This window comes from Cervus canadensis, chromosome 1 (assembly GCF_019320065.1).
Source record: "Cervus canadensis isolate Bull #8, Minnesota chromosome 1, ASM1932006v1, whole genome shotgun sequence".
In the NCBI taxonomy this organism is placed as follows: domain Eukaryota; kingdom Metazoa; phylum Chordata; class Mammalia; order Artiodactyla; family Cervidae; genus Cervus; species Cervus canadensis.
In genome coordinates this window covers 60,055,706-60,075,118 of record NC_057386.1, presented here as the reverse complement: position 1 = coordinate 60,075,118, position 19,413 = coordinate 60,055,706, and the positions used below count along the sequence as shown (strand labels likewise).

The window sequence follows — 19,413 nt, the reverse complement described above, 5'->3', positions numbered from 1 at the left end:
CATATTTTTTAGAAATTACAAATTGGTACTACCATATACAAAGTTAGAATTATCACCTCTCAATTTAAGCTAGACTCTAGATGTGTAAGTGTGTGTGCTCAGTCATGTCTGACTCTTTGTGACCTCATGGACTATAACCCACCTCACTCTTCTGTCCATGGGATTTCCCAGGCAAGAATATTGGAATGAGTTGCCACTTCCTTTTCCTGGGGATCTCTCCAACCCAGGGATTGAACCCATGTCTCCTGCATTGGCAGGTGGATTTTTTCCCACTGGGCTACCTACTTGAAATTAAGTCAGCCCTAAAAATTCTGTCTCTATTCTTCCATCTTTATATTTTCTAAGTGGAGTAAAGAGCTGTTTCAATATCCTCCGTTTTATTAGGTCAACAGAATTTCCCACAATAGCCTGATAAATACATGTTGAAACTGTCAAAAAGTTTAAGAAATGAAGCATTTAAAAAGATAAAATTATTCCTTTTGTTATAAAACTTAATTTAGTGATTTTTATACTTTTCTTGATAAGAATAAATAAAAGGTGACAAATGATATTTTAAATTGGAAACGAAATAATCAAACAAAATCACATTTATTTCAATAGCTCCAAGTGCAAATACAGCAAGTCAGTACACAAAGTTTCAGGACACAATTTAAGTACAAAGAAAACTGGATATACAAAAATGAAAGCTCAATTTTTTAAAAAGTTCAAGTAACCTGAAAACCTTTAGACTAACGCAGTCTTTCATCAATTCATAAATGCCTTAATTTATAGATAACAGTGGTACATTGTAAGCAAAAAGGACTTCCCAAAGAAAGAGTCACTTCAAACTGGTCAGCTCCAGATAAGAAATTCCTTGCACTGGCTATTCTGGGTTCGGCACTCACTCATACTGTACAGACTGGTTCAATCCATGGCATTTGATTTTTACGCAAATTCCAAAAAGGTATTTAAAGTTCAATAGGAGGCCAACACCACTACCAAGAGTTCCTGAAATGGCCAATATATATTTAAAAGGTTTAAAGACCAATTTTGGCTTCACGCCTATGGTACAATGTTGGGGGAAAGACTTCAATTAATACTGTTTCCATTACTTAAATCCTTTATGTAAGATTAGCAAAATGGCCCTTAAAACTTCCTCAGGAAAACTGTACTTAACTATATGAAAGCTCCCACTAGGAAATTAATTAAAAGTTGTTAATATTCTTTTTAATCACTTACTGACCAAGTCATACGTATATTTCTGCTCCTCAGAAGTAATGTTAGCTACTAGCTTCAATTCAGGAAATGCATATTTGCCGGAAGGTTTACATGAGATGCTTATTCAGTCTTTTTCTCAACTTTCTTCATCTTTTCATTGTAGGCATTAAATTGAGAGTCTGTTCCAAAAATTCTGTCCCACCATGTAAATGTTGAAGCATAGTTTCCAATGAAGTTCATGTGGTGGAAATCGTGATGCCGAGAACCAGCATAGAAAGGAATGAGATTTAAAGGGTTGAGAGGAATGTCATAACCACTGAAATGAAAATGATAAAGATTATTAAGGAAGCAAATACACCTTCAATAATCAACTTGTTCACTGACCGTAATATGCTTGTTAACCATTCAAATAACATTCCACTGTACCTAAGTCACTTATTTCTGACATGTTTACAAAAGTTCACAGCAAATGGTACATATCCTAGAAACCACTTTCAGTAATTAAAGAAAAACTTGAATAGTTTATAGAATTTACTATTAATATTATAATCAGGAGATGAAGGAAGGATTATAGTAATGAATTCTTAAGACACAGATTTTCATGAACGTTTTCTGTTTTAGAGGAATTTGCTTACCAAAGTTTGTAACACCCATAATACTACGTATGTCTTTTAGGAAAAGTTATACGAAATTAGTACCAAGCATTACAAAGGTTAAATCTGAGGATTACTGTTTTGCAACTTCTTTTTAGAGTACCTGTTTTTATTTCTAACTACAAGTCTAAAATCTGATATATACAATTATACCAGTCTGAATCACCCCAATCCTTCCTCCCCACCCTTGAGTAGGCTGAGAAAGAAGGAAGTAGAAAGGAGCAATAGAAAGAAAGAAAAGAAAGGACACATCACCTACCACTTCTCTGCCTAAGACTTCCTAGATGCATTAATTTTGCTATTTTAATGATTCAGAAATAATTTCTAGAATTTCATATTCTGCTTGCACAGATGAAATAAAAGGTTCCCCTAAAATTCAAAAAATATGTAATCATGTTTAAATAATGAATTAGGGTATTGTATTAGGCATTTGAAAAGGAATTAGATAGAAATAATTTACCAAAAAATTTCTTCTATTCAATACAAAGGAAGCATGTGAAATATGCACATAGTATTTGTCAGTGGTGGGCAGAAATGTGCAGAAATGTTCTATTTAGTGAAGGCTGGAGGCTTCAGTATTTTTTTCAAGTAAGGGTTAGATTTAGGGTCATTACAGAAGAATAAAATAACTGCTGTCCTGAATTACAGTATTTAACCAAATTTTTTATTAAAACCACAAATATTTTTCATTCAACATTGTTTCAGGAAGACATTAAACTTGCTTTTCAAGCAAGGCATGAAACCCAAAAGCCATAAAAAAATAAAACTGATAGATTTTACTATATAAAAATTTAAAACTTCAGTACTGCAAAAGAACCATCAACAGTTAAAACTGAAATGACAGATGGGGGAGAAAATATTTATAACATATGTAACAAAGTTACATATGTTGTAATTTCATGTAACAACCATGAAATTAAAAGATGCTTGCTCCTTGGAAGAAAAGCTATGACAAACCTAGACAGCATATTAAAAAGCAGAGACATTACTTTGCCAACAAAGGTCCACCTAGTCAAAGCTATGATTTTTCCCGTAGTTGTGTATGGATGTGAGAGTTGGACCATTAAGAAAGTTGAGAGCTGAAGAATTGATACTTTTGAACTGAGGTGTTGGAAAAGACTCTTGAGAATCCCTTGGACTACAAGGAGATCAAACCAGTCAATCCTAAAAGAAATCAGTCCTGAATATTCGTTGGAAGGACTGACGCTGAATCTGCAATAGTTTGGCCACCTGATTCAAGAACTGACTCCTTAGAAAAGATCCTGATGCTGGGAGAGATTGAAGGTAGGAGGAGAAGGGGATGACAGAGGATGAGATGGTTGGATGGCATCACCGACTCGATGGACATGAGTTTGAGCAAGCTCTGGGAGTTGGTGATGGACAGGGAAGTCTGGCGTGCTGCAGTCCATGGGGCTGCAAAGAGTCAGACGTGACTGAGAAACCAAACTGAACTGAAATGAGCAAAGCTTACACATGAACCAAAATGTTATAAGTCTCCCTGGTGACTTTTATTGCAGGCGGTAAAAAATCTGCCTGCAATGCAGGAGAGACCTGGGTTCAATCTCTGTGTTGGGTAGATCCCCTGGAGAAGGAATGGCTACCCACTCCATCCCTCAGTATTCTTGCCTGGAGAATTTCATGGATCGAGGAGACTGATGGGCTACACACCATGGGGTCACATGGGCTACACACCACAGGGTCACAAAGAGTAGGACACAACAGAGTGACAAACACTTTCACTTTTTCATAATAGGTTATAAAACATATAACCTAACAAAAAAGTAGGCAAGTGATATAAAATGCTAATTCAAAGAAAAAAAAAAAAAAAAACTGTTGGTCAACAAGCACACAGGCATGCAGCCTCACCAGTCCCTGGGGAACGCAGATCACAACCCTAAAGATTCTCTGCTCTCCTAATAACCAAGATTAACAAGATTGTAATGTCCAGGCTGGAAAAGGTATCAGAAGCAGGGAAAGCATTCTTGCAGGCTCCTGCTGGGCATGTAAAGAGATGCCCATGCCCAGTTTTGCAGCACTTCCAAAATTTTGTTTTGTTTTCCCAAATAATACATGAATATAGTCTCACCATAAAAATGACAACAGTTATAGACAAGAATACAAAAAAAAAGTCTATTATTTGAACTTTTTCCCAACGATTATGTTCTCCTGTTTTCTTAAAAACAGTAACATTAACAAGGTTTAACTTATCCTATTAGTCTACTTAGGAGAAAAGATAATCTATGACAATGACTATGAGTGTGTAAAATGGATGACAGTGGACAAAGGTATGAACTTCCAATTGTAAGATGAGTAAGCCTTGGGCATGTCATGAAGAACATAGAGGCTGAAGTCAACAGTCCTGTGAATTTGAAAGTTGCAAAGAGAGTAAATCTTAAAAGTTCTCATCACACACACACAAAATTATAACAATGTATAAAGATGGATCAGCAATATATACATCAAACCATTACACTGTATACCTAAAACACAATATGTCAATTAATCTCAATTAAAAAAAATAAGAAAGATAATCTATGACCATGAAGAAAGGATATTTTATGATACCTTCTACCTGAATAGAAACCAAACCTTACCTATGGACATCAATAGTCTCTATCAAACGAACAGTCACCCAGGCCCAAAGAAGAATAACATGATCACATAAAAGCATGATTCCAATGAAAAATCCAGTTCCAAGAATTATGGTTTCCAGAGGATGTGCATATTCAGCTTCCATTCCAAATGGAGCCTAAAAAAAGTAAGAATTGCTTAATATATTGTGATGGTTAATTTTATGCATCAACTTATCTAAGCCATGGTGCCCTGTTGCTTGGTCAAACACGAGTCTAGATTTGGTGTGAAGTTCTATTTTAGATGTGATTAACATTTAATATTTAAATTGGTAAAGAGGATCCTCCATAATGCAGGTGGGCTTCATTCAATCAGCTAAAGGCCTTAAAAGCAAAGACCGAGGCTTCCCAAGGAAAGAAGGAATGCTCAAGACTACAGTACAGAAAACCTGTGTGCTTTCCAGCCTGTTGCCCATAGGAATTCAGATCCAGCACTGCATCTCTCCTGCATTCCCAGCTGGTTAGCTGCCCTATAGATTTCAGATTTGCCAGCCCACACAACTGCATGAGCCAGTTCCTTAAAATAAATCTGTGTGTATGTATCTCCTATTGATTCTTGGAAGAACCCTGACTTATATGTATTTTAAATTTATTTGTGTATATCATTTTATAAAACTATATCCCTTCTATATGTTACGATAATACAGTCATCCCTCAGTATTCTAAAGGGATTGGTTCAAGGACCCCCATGGATACCAAACTTTAATATAAAGGTGCAGTATTTGGCAGCATTTGCACATAACCTATGCACAACCTCCCATATACTTTAAATCATCTACAGATTACTTACAAGACCTAATACAATATAAATGCTATATAATTGTGTAATTGTTGTAAATACAATTTAAATGTTATGTAAATAGTTGCCCACTCAAGGCAAATTCAAGTTTTGCCTTTGGGAACTTTCTGAAATTTTTTTCCCAAATATTTTCAATGAGGGTTTAAAGAGGATGTGCATGATATTCAGTTGGTTGAATTCATGAATTCAGAACCCATGGACACTAAGGGTCAACTGTGTATCTAGCCATACCTATACAAACATTAACAGTAATTCTCAATAAAGATATCTCTTTACCAAACACTAAAAGGCCTAGGGATGTCCTTAATATGATCTATTTTAATGGTTTGAGATAAAGGCATTAAAAGAACAGACTTGAATTCTAATTTTGGTTTATACATCTGAATTTGTTCTGCCAAGAAAGGGATATTTGGTTTATCATATCAGGTAATCAAGATCAATGCAGAACATACCAATGTAACAAATCTGACAAAGCTAACAACAAAGCAGTTCTGATTAAAAAAAAAAAAAATCCCTGTTGTGTGGGAAGAAGTCAGCAATGAGGTGGAAAAGCATTAAAACTAAGTTGACTGTACTAGTTTGCATTCCCACCAACAGTGTAAGAGGGTTCCCTTTTCTCCACAGCCTCTCCAGCATTTATTGCTTGTAGACTTTTGGATAGCAGCCATCCTGACTGGTGTGTAATGGTACCTCATTGTGGTTTTGATTTGCATTTCTCTAATAATGAGTGATGTTGAGCACCTTTTCATGTGTTTGTTAGCCATCTGTATGTCTTCTTTGGAGAAATGTCTGTTTAGTTCTCTGGCCCATTTTTTGATTGGGTCATTTATTTTTTTGGAATTGAGCTGCAGGAGTTGCTTGTATATTTTTGAGATTAATCCTTTGTCTGTTTCTTCATTTGCTATTATTTTCTCCCAATCTGACGGCTGTCTTTTCACCTTACTTATAGTTTCTTTTGTAGTGCAAAAGCTTTTAAGTTTCATTAGATCCCATTTGTTTAGTTTTGCTTTTATTTCCAATATTCTGGGAGGTGGGTCATAGAGGATCTTGCTGTGATTTATGTCGGAGAGTGTTTTGCCTATGTTCTCCTCTAGGAGTTTTATAGTTTCTGGTCTTACATTTAGATCTTTAATCCATTTTGAGTTTATTTTTGTGTATGGTGTTAGAAAGTGTTCTAGTTTCATTCTTTTACAAGTGGTTGACCAGTTTTCCCAGCACCACTTGTTAAAGAGGTTGTCTTTTTTCCATTGTATATCCTTGCCTCCTTTGTCAAAGATAAGGTGTCCATAGGTTTGTGGATTTATCTCTGGGCTTTCTATTCTGTTCATTGGTCTATATTTCTGTCATAGTACAGCCCTATGGAAAACAGTGTGGAGATTCCTTAAAAACTGGAAATAGAACTGCCATATATGACCAGCAATACACTTCTGGCATACACCTGAGGAACCAGATTGAAAGAGACACGTGCACCCCAATGTTCATCGCACTGTTTATAATAGCCAGGACATGGAAGCAACCTAGATGCCCATCAGCAGATGAATGGATAAGGAAGCTGTGGTACATATACACCATGGAATATTACTCAGCCATTAAAAAGAATTCATTTGAACAGTTCTAATGAGATGGATGAAACTGGAGCCCATTATACAGAGTGAAGTAAGCCAGAAAGATAAAGAACATTACAGCATACTAACACATATATATGGAATTTAGAAAGATGGTAACGATAACCCTATATGCAAAACAGAAAAAGAGACACAGAAATACAGAACAGACTTTTGAACTCTGTGGGAGAAGGTGAGGGTGGGATGTTTCAAAAGAACAGCATGTATACTATCTATGGTGAAACAGATCACCAGCCCAGGTGGGATGCATGAGACAAGTGCTCCGGGCCTGGTGCCTGGGAAGACCCAGAGGAATCGGGGGGGGGGGAGATGGAGGGGGGATCGGGATGGGGAATAAGTGTAAATCTATGGCTGATTCATGTCAATGTATGACAAAACCCACTGAAATGTTGTGAAGGCAATTAGCCTCCAACTAATAAAAAAAAAAAAAAAAAAAAAAAAAAAAAAAAAAAAAAAAAAAAAGAAAAAAAAAAAAAATTACTGTGAAACACAGATATCAGATATAACAAGTTAATGCTTTTCATGCTTTTCTGTGTTTGCGAAGATGCAAGAATCTGGGGTCACTGAACCTTTTCCTGAGGTATCCGTGTAACTAAATAAAGGCCAGCTTGTCCAAAAAAAAAAAAAAAAAAAAAAAAAAAAAAAAAAAAAAAAAAAAAAAAAAAAAAAAAAAAAAAAAAACTAAGTTGAAAATTGTTTTAAAAATTTAATGATTCAAGGCTTGTTGTTTTGGGGTCCCACTTAAATGATCGTAACAGCATTAGCGCCTCCATCAAACTGCCAGGTACCCAGCTGTGTGAGGACAGTGCTCTGAACCAAAATACAAAAACGAATATTTTTCTTTCAGGCTTCAATTTACCACGAAACTAGGATATTCGTAAAAAATCTGTAGAACCAGCTTTGTGTTCATGTTTATGTGTATGTGTCTATTCTAAACAATCATGCCAAAGGAAATTGAAATAAAAACATCACTGACAACTTTTTTAAGTTCAGATTTTTAAAAAAAAATAACATTTTTGCCTCAAAGAGTGAAAAATATATTAAATATAATTCTAACATACCTGAAACTCATGATGAATTTTATGAATATATTTATATATTCTTTTGTGGTGTAAAAGCCTATGCAAGAAATAGTGCCAAGTATCCTCAATCACTGCACAGCCAAAACATCTTGCCAAAAGCATGTACCTTTAAGATGAAAATACTGTAATGAGGATAAAATAACTTACTAAAACAATCTAGACTTTTACCTAGGATCACTGCTGGAGACACTGCATAAAATCAAATACCATCTTGACCTAACTGGTTATATTGATCAACAAATTCTCAAAACAATACATATAGTTACAAGCTAGATATATGATACCACCTAAAGATGGGTTAAAGAGGCTGACCACCATACCAATTCTAATTCAATTAAAAAAAAAAAAGTAAGTTATAAAATCTGAGCTAAGAAACAAAACTCAAAATTTCTAGGCAAAGAGTAACACTATTAATATATAGTATTAATAATTAATTAATAATAGTAAATTTTACTATTAATAATAGTAAAATTACTTTCTTCTGCCGAAGAGAAGCATGTAAGTGCAATGGGCAAAAATATTTTATTTATATAGGAACAAATACACAAATTCTCTTATATGTTGCATATACAGTAATAGGAAAAGCACATATCTATATATTATATATCTGTATTCAGGTTTAGTCAGAACAGAAAGCTAGAATACAAAAATTATTTGAACACAAATATTTATGCTCAGATAATATATATATATGTGTCTGTATGGACACAATTTTTATAACTTTATACTCATTTTTTTTCATTCATTTTAGACTTAAAATGTAATATATTTTTTCTTGGTATAAGTCTCTGTATCCTGTACATAATCATATAAAGGATGCCATGGAAACTTCTGATGTAAGAAACTCACCCTCCAATAAAGATATCAAAATATAGAAACACACAAAAATGGGAACATTTCAAGTTTCTACTATGTTTTCTATATTTTATTTACTTCAAAGTTAAGAACAAACATTAACCAAATGAAGAAAGAAGGTAATACTAAGGATATTTTAATTGGATGATAAACCATAACTGAGTATAAAATTCAAATCTTTATCTACATACCATCTTGGCATTGTTTCCCAATCATAGGGAATACTGAAATACTCTGTAAAATAATAAGTTCCACAAATCAATGGAAGCTGGATACAAAAGTGATTAAAGAGAAGCACTTTAAAACATTTCCATTGGTTTTCCCATGTTTCTGGTTTATCCTATGGAGAAAAAAATTAAAACATTTAGTATTAGCCTCTGCTATCAGAAGTTTCACCTGAAAACTAAAAGTAAAGTCTTAGCTTTTTCTCTAATGTTTATATGGGACCTGAAATTTATGTTATTTAATTAATCCTATGTTATGTGGATTCTGTATTATAATTGCTATGTTACAGTAACTAAGGCCCAGGAACTACAACACTCACCCGCACCTTCTAAATTCTTGACAACTATTATCACTACTATAAACAGATGAAGAAATTGTCAAAACTCAGGCCCAGGCATAATGGTCCCAATGATCTTTAAGCAACACTACAGAGCAAACCAAAGCAACACTACAGAATGAGTAACTCCTGTTTTTGCTGCCCACGGATCATTTCCTTTTATCAGGAATTCCAGAGATGAAGACATGTGTCATGCTACAATCACAGCTGAGTTCTCCGAACTGCTGAGGCAGCTATACACACAGCATTGAAAGCCTTACTACACAGGTAAATCAACACCATTCAGTGGTTTTCATTCCCAGAAATAAGTGCATTTTTCATACACATTGACAAAATTAGAAACTCTCTGAGCTAAAATAACTCCAGAAACAAATGTGTCTGGTGGTTCCCAAGGAATGGAGAGCTACTGGCCACAGATGAAGTTCACAGATTAAAGTGAAATGAGGAAGTGATCAATGTAGAGAAATGTTCACAAAACCCCATCAGGATTATCAACTTGCTCAGCAAGCCATAAAGAAAAGTGAAAATGTATTCAATTCAAAGGGCTCTACTTAGTTATGAGGTCCTTTTGGTTTTACAAAAAGATAGTAATAATAAATAGTTATTGCTCTTTTATATGTCCTAATACTCCTAAATTCAGAAATTTGCAATGGAAACCACTGACCTCAGCAGAGGCCCAGAGGTCAACCACCTTGTCCAGCATCACACAGGCAGTTATTAGCAGAACTTGGGACTAACTAAAATTTAGGGTTCCAGTATTGTTCCTGAAATTCTTTAGAAGAGCTTCCCTCCCTGACAAAGAAGAAAGAGTTCAACTGAGTTCAGTCAGAGACTTGGTTCTAACCTCAGGGTCTCTGTGAAGCTCACACCTCAGTCTCAACAATAAAATGAGGGAATTAGGCAAGATTAATTTATAATTATCTATCTCTGCTCTGAGCATGATCTGACCTTGCTCCTCTGAACTTCCAGTCTCTGACTAGGGACAAAATAAATCAAAGATTCTGGCTTGGGTGGAAAAAGCCACTCTTTTCCCCAAAGAACTATGTTTAACTGGCGATATCTTGGCTAGAATCTAACACTGATGTAGCTGCAGAAATTAACAGAAAAAAAAAGCAGTTATAACATTAACTGTCTATTCTATTTCAAAGCAGAATTTTTGGTGTTGCTCCACCAGCAACTTTTTTCTGCACTGTCAAGTGTTTCAGGCTATCTGCCTTCAAAATGCATAAACCTGTAACTAACTTATACTGACTTATTGGCTTGTTTTTAAATCCATTTATATTGTGAAAACTTGTATTGATTTATCTTCAGTTAATTTTATTATAAAAAAATCTCAAAGCAGGGACTTTAATGGTTGCAAAACTCAAGAAACACATGCTAAGTACAGACTTGAAGGCTTTCGATCTCTGTTTATAAGTAACTAGTTGTAAACTAGACTACTGCTTGTCCTTTCTTTTGTCACATTTTTCTCTGGAGTCTTCATAAAATCTTAACCGAAACAGGCCTTTCTCTCTCTGAAAAAATTACCACCTCTGACTAGTGAGTCAACTGTAGAGGGCAGAAGGCAGAGAGGGACAGTTTGGCCTGGACAGTTATACAAGTCAATCAGCCCCATAAATAATGCACTGGGTGACCCACTGCAGTCAGAATTCCAAACATGCATGAGAACTTAAAGACATTCAAACACAATTCTGCCTTTCAAAGCAGAGCTTTTTATAAAAAGCATTTTGGAAACGTTGTGTCCTTTATTCACAGTAACAGGATGCTCTCCTTCAGGCTTCAGCCCTTTTAATTCCTTCTCCCTTTACTCTTTGCTCTTCCCTCCTCTGACCTGGAGTCTACAAGCAGCTGCCCCCTGCAGTATCCCCAGAAAGGATGAATGCTAGCAGTTGCTTAAACTGAGACTCACCAGGAGAGGCTACAAAGTGAAGAGACAGATTACAGAGGATGTGTGTACTGACTGCCACCAGACAGAACTCTGTGAGTGCAACCAGCCTCCCTTAGATGAACATCCCCAAATGCCTACTTTACATCAAGACTATGTGCCCGAGACTGAGTTTGCCATGACTTTTTGAAAAAAGTTCACAGTAAGCATTACAAACGATTATAAGTTTACTAAGTGTTGAAAAATTATTTCTTTCTCTAACAATATGGTACAGATTCCTTCCTAAGAACTATGTCAAACTCTTCAGTTACAAGAGTTCATTATTTTCCCTATGTCTAAACCTGAGAAGATGTACCATGTATGCGAGCTCTCAAGAAATCCTTAGTGCACTGAAGCAAATACTGAGAGGTTAGGAACATCATCAGTTTTGGGAAGATGACATGAATGCTGCAAAAATACTATGCTATATTTAGAATAAAAACAAAATCTTAACAGTCTTGATCAAAGTCTTAGCATATTAACAACACTGAAGAGTTGAGACATCAAGGATTGTACTGAATTGCAAAATAATACTCAGGAATTCCCATAAGATTCCCTTCTAGCTAATTAAAAAAATTACAATTTATATATGATAAGACTTCTCCATTAAGTGAGTATAAAGGGAGCATATCTCAATATAATAAAGGCCAGATGATAAGTCCACAGCTAACATAGTCAATGGTGAAAACCTGAAAACATTTCCTCTAAGATCAGGAACAAGATAAGGATGCCCACTTTTATTCAACATAGTATTGGAAGTCTTAGACACAACAATAGGACAAAAAAAAGAAACAAAAGGAATCCAAATTGGAAAGGAAGAAGTAAAACTGTCACTGTTTGCAGATGACATGAAAAATCCTAAAAACACCACCAGAAAACTACTAGAGTTTTATCAATGAATTTGGTAAAGTTGTTGGATACAAAATTAATACATAGAACTCTATCAGATTTTTATACACTAACAATGGACTATCAGAAAGAGAAATTAAGGAAACAATCCCATTTACCATTTCAGCAAAAAGAATACCATACCTAGCAATAAACCTACCTAAAGAGGTAAATGATCTGTACTCAGAAAACTCTTAAGACACAGATGAAAGAAACTGAAGATAACACAAATGGAAAGATACATCATGTTCTTAGATTGGAAGAACTGTTATATTGAATTGAATTATTATGAAAATGACAACACTACCCAAGATAATCTGTACAGTCAATACAATCCCTATCAAAACACCACTGGCATTTTTTTTAGAACTGGAACAAATAATTGTAATATTTGTATGGGAACACCATAAAACTCACAGAAGACAACACATCACAACAATACCTTTTTAGATCTGTCTCCTAAAACAAAGGAAACAAAAGTAAAAATGAACAAATGGGACCTAATTAAACTTAAAAGCATGTTTTTCATAGCAAAGGAAACTCCTGACAACACAGGCAACTACTGAATGGGACAAAATATTTGCAAGTTATTTAATTTGCAAGACTGATTAGGGGTTAATATCTAAAACATAAAAACAGTTCATATAATTTGATATAGAAATGAACATTAAAACTTGAACAGACATTTTCCCAAAGAAGACATACAGATGGCCAATACACACATGAAAAAATACTCAATATCACAAATCATTAAGGAAATGCAAATAAAAATCCCATTGAGATATCACCTCACACCTGTCAGAATGGCTATTATCAAAAAAGACTACAAATACAAATGTTGGTGAGGATGTGAAGAAAAGGGAACCTCGGTACACAGTTGACATGAATGTAAACTGGTGGACAGTATGAAGGTTCCTCAAAAGACTAAAAGTAGAATTATCTTATGACCCAGTCATTCCACTCCTGGGTATATATCTGAAAAAAACAAAAAAACTAATTAGAAAAGATACATGCACACCATACATTCATACCAGCATTCTTTACAATGGCCAAGAGATGGAAGCAATCTAAGTGTCCATCGACAGATGAATGGTGGAAGAAGATGGGGTATATATACACACAATAAACCACTCAGCCATTAAAAAAATGAAATTTTGCTATTTGCAACATCGTGGATGGACCTGGAAGGTATTATACTGAGTGAAATAAGTCAGAGAAAGACAAATATGTAAGTTATCACTTAGATGTGAGAAAAAAACCCAAACGAATGAATAAAACAAGACATAGATTTAGATATAGAGAACCAACTAGAGATTACAGCCAGCAGGGAGAGAGAAGAGGAAAGGAGTGAGATAGAGGTAGGAGATTAAGAAGTACAAACTACTACATATAAAATAGATAAGTAACAAGGCTATTACTTCCTTGTTACTTCCCTTTTACTTGTTATTTCCCGTGTTAACTTCCCTGGTGGCTCAGACGGTGAAGGATCCACCTGCAATGCGGGAGACCTGGATTCCATCCCTGGGTTGGGAGGATCCCCTGGAGGAGGGCATGGCAACCCATTCCAGTATTCTTGCCTGAAGAATCCTCATGGACAGAGGAGCCTCAAAGGCTACGTCCATGGGGTTGCAAAGAGTTGGACACAACTGAGCGACTAAGCACAGCAAAACAAGGATAGCTTAGGGAATATAGCCAGTATTTCATAATAATGTTAAGTGGAGCATAATGTACAAAAATTCTGAATCACAATGCTGTACATCTGAAACTAATTTATTGTATATCAACTCAATAAAAACATTTAATTAAAACTTATAAACTCAAATTAGATAAACATCACATCTGTTGAAGGCACAATTCAACCAATTCTTTCTGAAACCTTATCAGTAATGATCTAGGGTTGTGCTGTGTAATATGGTAGCAACTAGAGATGTGGCTACTGAACATTTTAAATTCACTTAGTCTTAATTGAGATGAGCTGAAATTAGTGTAAAATATACACTAAATTTTGAACACTTATTGTAAGAATAAGAACACAATATATCCCATTAAATACATTTTAAATTTTGATTATTGAAATATAATTGAGATTTATTGGATTAAACTAAATATACTGTGAACATTACTCCCCCTTTTTTGTTACTTTTTAATATATTCTAGTAGGGAATTATCTATGTGGCTTCATTACATGTCTATTGGACAGCCCTGACGTACAGTCTATTTTCAGTTACAAATTATATTTACTTTAAAAATATTCAACAAGACTAATGATAATACTCCAATGCAAGTCCATTATACTCACCTTTTGAATTTTGTACTTCTTCATGTAAGGTATGAATTGAAACAAAAATCCAGGTAAACAGAACAAGAAATAAAGGACCTCATGAACTATGAGAGACCCCCATGTTGCAATCTGGAACTTTGTGTAATTATTCAACATATAGTTCCAAGCATTTTTAAATGGTTCCTGCAGAGGATTGTCAGGCAAAAGTGAATCTACATATTCCACAGCCAAGGATGCTGAACTAAAGATGCTGATACTTTCATTTGTTGCCATTTTTCAAATCTTTGCAGACAGCCTTATTATTCTGTAAATATAAATAAATAAGTAAATAAGCAAGCAAAATAATAAAATTATAAGATAACAGTTTTTAAAATGCTTCTGATTAATTTTTAAATTGCTAAAGGAGTGCCAATCTCTCAGATCCTAAACCCATGATTAAAAACACCAGTCTACAGGATGTCATCACCACTTCCATTTGTAGATAGGATTTAAAAGCCACATGTTAATGTTCAAGAGCAGCATCTAAAGAATAGTGGATAAGAAATTTCAAGCCATCTTTAAGGAGACTTATCAATGTGGTCTCCCAGGAAAAACTTGTATTTCAAAGAGCAATAGCTGGGTTTAAAAGTATCACTTAAGAACCTACTTAGAAAAAGTCTGCCAATATGACTACATAAATACTAAATACTTATAATCGCGAATAAAAAGACAACCATAAATAAAGTCAAAGATCAAACAACAAACTGGAAAAAATATTTCCAAGAATTATGACAAAGGGCTACAATGAGTGCTTTAGAAAAAGCCTAAAAACCCAATAGAAAAATGACAGACTACTCACAGAAAGTTCACAGAAAAATAAATACAAATACTAAGCAAATTAACAGCTCAGTTCGACTCAAATAGGAAATGCATCGTAAAACAAAAACTTAGTTTCACAGTGCGCCTAGCAGTAACACTTTGGGGAAACCGGCACCACTGTACATTGTTGATGGGAGGATGAATTTATTCTTTGAGGAAAAAAATCACAGTATTTATTACAATTCAAAGTGAATACATCTTTTGATCCAGCAATGTTCTCACTTAAGTACACAAAGATGAGCACACTAAGAATGAAGGAAGCATTGCTCATAATAGTAAAAACAAAGAAAAATACAGCAAGATGTTAGGGCCATCAACAAGAAATGAATTAAATAAATTCTATCAGGTCCTTCTAAAAACACTGCCACCGAGGAGGAAGATCTACATATTCTACATAGAAAGACATCTAAGTGAAATAGCAAGTTGCAGAATGTATAGGAAGAGCATCATCTATGTTTTTGTGAAAAGGTTATGTCTTTATATATGCACTTTATGCATATATACATAGGAGAAACACCCAAACAGAAAATGTACAGAAAATGTATTTGCATACATGGTAGGGAGGGATTATGAAAAGAAAAAAATTTACTTTCCATTTTATACCTCTTATAATTTTAATTTTTTCATGAGTATATTTTACTTATAAATAAGCTTAGTAGGTCACCAAATCAAAAAACAGAGAAATTTATGAAGAATGTCACTTTCCTAAAAACGTTTACTGATGTCCCTAGTTTATGAATTATGATGGGCCCCTCTAAAACTAAATATATTAAGCCTCAAAAGCATTCTTATTATTGTTTAAAATGCTTCTTTGTCCTCGTGCACCAGCCCATGACCCACTCAACTACGGCCAACCCTTCAATAACACAGCTTTGAATTGTGCAGGCAGGTCCACGTAGACTTAGGTTTTTTTTGATAAACAAATTGGAAGAACTTGGGGAGATTGGTGACAATTTGAAAAAAACTCACAGACGAACTGCATAGCCTAGAAATATTTAAAAAAAAAAATTAAGAAAAAGTTAGGTATGTCATGAATGCATAAAATATGAAACTGTGAAAGTTAGTCTCCCAGTCGTGCCTGACTCTTTGTGACCCCATGGACTGCAGTCTGCCAGGCTCCTCTGTCCATGGAATTCTCTAAGCAAGAATACTGGAGTGGGCAGTCACTCCCTTCTCTAGGGGATCTCTCCAACCCAGGGATCAAACCTGGGTCTCCTCCATTGCAGGCAGATTCCAACAAATCTAATAATGTTGAATCAACACCACTTACTAGCTGTGTGACCTTGAGCAAGTTAAGTAACTTCTCTAAGCCTCAGTTTTATTACCTGCAAAATGTAAAGAATAACAATAACTAGATGATGGGAATCTTTTCATGATGTACATGTATATCAAATTACCACAATGTACATTTTGCTAACAGAAACTCAATAAAGTTGAAAAAATAAGGAATAACAATATAGTTCTTCTGAAGAGTCCAAGAAATAATACATGTTAACTACTTATGTTGAGGTGACACATAAGCTAAAAGAAGCTAACAATTATTAAGTGCTTTATATACACCAATAACTTCTAAGAGTGTCACACGCTCTCTCTATATTATACACTATATATTATACACTTACCACAGCTTCAAGGTAGACACTTTTATTATTTCCATTTTACAGATAAAAACTGAGGTTTAGAAAGATTAAATAACTTCCCCAAATTACAAAAACACTAAGTGGGGGAGCCTGTGCTCTCATCCATTATATCATACTGTGATCCTAAATTATAAAGCACACAATAAACAGTATAGTAAGAGGGGAATAATTCTCAAAGTTCACCCAAGCCTCCTGAAACAGTATTCCATATAGGCTGTCTTCATTTTCAGATTTCACATCCATTTTCTAGCAATTACAATCAGTTTTGTATTCTAACCAATGCACTGAATTTACTCCTACTAAATAAAACCACTAAGTTTCCCAGCTGCCAGATCCAACAAAAATATTTTGGAGTTTATTTTATCTGGCCCTTCTGGAAAATTTGATACTTCTCACCTTGATATACCTGCCTTTCTGGCTTCTTGGGATTCATATGTATTCACTCTGATTTAACATGTGGTACCATTTGTAGCCACTGCGCTTCCTGCTGCTCTCACCCCTGACTTCAAATCATAAAATCTAGGGAGGAATACAAAGAAAGAACAAGACCGTCACAACATCTGTGATAAGAACAATAAAGGGTTGGAAATATAAAACAGAGAGGCCCAGGGAACAGATCTTAGAGAAAGAGGCATGTAAACTCAAACCTGGAGTGTGGAGGGAAGGCAGTTAAATCTAGTTTAACTAGATCAAAAGAGAGTAAAGTAGGCGGGATGGGGTCGATGGGTGGTTTTGAGCAGAAGAAACATCAGTTGTAGAGACTCAACCAGGAGATAAGAAAGGATACAGCACTTTCCCCTTGAGTATGTCTGTGGTACAGCTTTTGAGAAAGAAAGGCTCAAGAATTGAGGCTGAACAGTTTCCCAGAGATGCTTGATTTACTCCAACTATTCTAGATTGTCAGGAGTGATCATATCTGTTCCCTGTTGTGAGAATATGCTGAAATCCTCTCTCTCTCTAAAACCCCAAGTTCTGATTATCCAAAAGTATACTGGCCATCTCCAATTTAGGCAGTTTGGAGGCATAGCAAAGTCAACATGCCCCGAAATTCGGCCACTACTCCTGGCAACCCTGCCCACACACTCCCTTCCTACCTACTTTAACTTGGTGAACTGATGCCACTACCTACTTAGTCATCTAGGACAGAATATTCCAGATCTCTATCTCTGCTGCCTGGATTAAGTCTTCAAACACACCCGATTTAGAGACAACTGGTTTAATTAACATTCAGGAGTTTACTCTCTAGATTTAAGGGAGGGAAATAGATACACTACTGACAACTGAACAAAAGCAAAAAATAGGTATTAAGGAAGAGAGGAGAGGGGAAACGACGAGTGAATTTTCTTTCTTTTTGTCATCCTTGCACAACTGGATTGACTTGAGGTCTGCCACAGACTCCGAAAAAAAGAAATGTAGTCGTCTGTGGATCCCCCCTAGAAACTTTGAAGTTTCCCTGTCTCTGAGACCTGCCAGCAGTGCCTGGCCTTTGCCCGGCCCGGACGCCGAGCACCTCCAAGTGGGCCCTTCTTAAACCCTCCCTCTAAAACACGAGGCCAGCATTCATGTAAACAGCAGACAGGGTTCAGCCCTTCTGCAGACCCTTACAGTTTCAGGGAGCGCCTCCCCACAGATGAAACACCTGGGCCTCTGCTCTCCTTTAACTCTGTTTTTCGCCCCCACCCTCCGTACTGATACACGAAGGCCTCTGACTGTCCTCCGCTTCGGGCCTCTCTGGCCATGAAACAGCTTCTCTTGCCGGTATAGCCCTCTGCCCAATTGCTATTCACCCTTTAGAACCCTCCAGGACGCCCTTCCCACCCGCGCGCCCCGCCGCGCCTACAAGCAGGTCTTGCTTCTTCCTTTTGTAGACCTCTAGTCACGGTCACTCTGTGCTGAGCACTGCCTGGTTCCGACATTAAGAGATTTCACTCGTTTCCACCCATACCTGCAGCCAGGCCGTCCGTCCCGGCGTCTGTACGTGGGAGCCGACCGAGGCCCCTCCACCCCGTTCCCTCACCTTATGCACCACCCAGTCTGCCGCCGCCTCCAGAGCTGCGATAGGCGCTTCCACTCGGGAGTCGACGGGCTCCTCCGCTGTTATTGGCTTGCGTGGGCCCCGCCCCGCCTTCTGAGAGCCGTGATTGGCCTACGCAGCTGCCGGCATCGTGTGACTCATGCGAACATGGCACTGGAAGCGCGGCCATTGGCTGCTCAGATGGAGTGAGGATCGTGAGAGCTAGGCGTCCGGCCAGTAGCTGGTCCGCCAGCCCGGCTAGGCTGACGCGAGGCCTTGAGACGTCGCCTAGCAACCTCAGCCCCGCCCAGCACCCTCAGCCCCTTCCAAGAGCATGCGCACTCGGGGAGTTTGCAGGCGCGCCCGCCCTGAAATCTTTACTAGGCGCTGTATTCACTGGCGCCC

At 36.5% G+C, this 19,413-nt stretch overlaps 1 protein-coding gene across 5 annotated transcripts; it reads right to left on the bottom strand.

The window, feature by feature from the left end:
- Nucleotides 1-569: 569 nt before the first annotated feature.
- On the bottom strand, nt 570-19,079 carry MSMO1 (methylsterol monooxygenase 1). Of its 5 annotated transcripts, none has more exons than XM_043483852.1 (7): nt 18,940-19,058; nt 17,391-17,513; nt 14,515-14,800; nt 9,033-9,181; nt 7,966-8,092; nt 4,445-4,599; nt 570-1,513 (listed from the first exon to the last, which is right to left on the bottom strand). In XM_043483852.1, the coding sequence occupies exons 3-7, from the start codon at nt 14,767-14,769 to the stop codon at nt 1,318-1,320; spliced, it is 882 nt and encodes a 293-aa protein (XP_043339787.1). In that variant the 5' UTR covers nt 14,770-14,800; nt 17,391-17,513; nt 18,940-19,058; the 3' UTR covers nt 570-1,317. The 5 variants fall into 5 exon arrangements, with proteins under 5 accessions (XP_043339787.1, XP_043339825.1, XP_043339798.1 ...); XM_043483890.1 differs by having other exon boundaries at nt 19,012-19,030; XM_043483863.1 differs by lacking the exon at nt 17,391-17,513 and having other exon boundaries at nt 19,012-19,079.
- Nucleotides 19,080-19,413: the final 334 nt, after the last annotated feature.

Excerpts from the sequence above, each read along its gene's own strand:
- MSMO1 (XM_043483863.1), bottom strand. The coding sequence starts at position 14,769 with ATGGCAACAAATGAAAGTATCAGCATCTTTAGTTCAGCATCCTTGGCT. Across the intron at positions 8,093-9,032 it reads TGGGAAACAATGCCAAGATG|GTACATGCTTTTGGCAAGAT; the intron begins GTATGTAGATAA and ends TTCATCTTAAAG. Across the intron at positions 4,600-7,965 it reads AAATTCATCATGAGTTTCAG|GCTCCATTTGGAATGGAAGC; the intron begins GTATGTTAGAAT and ends TACTTTTTTTAG.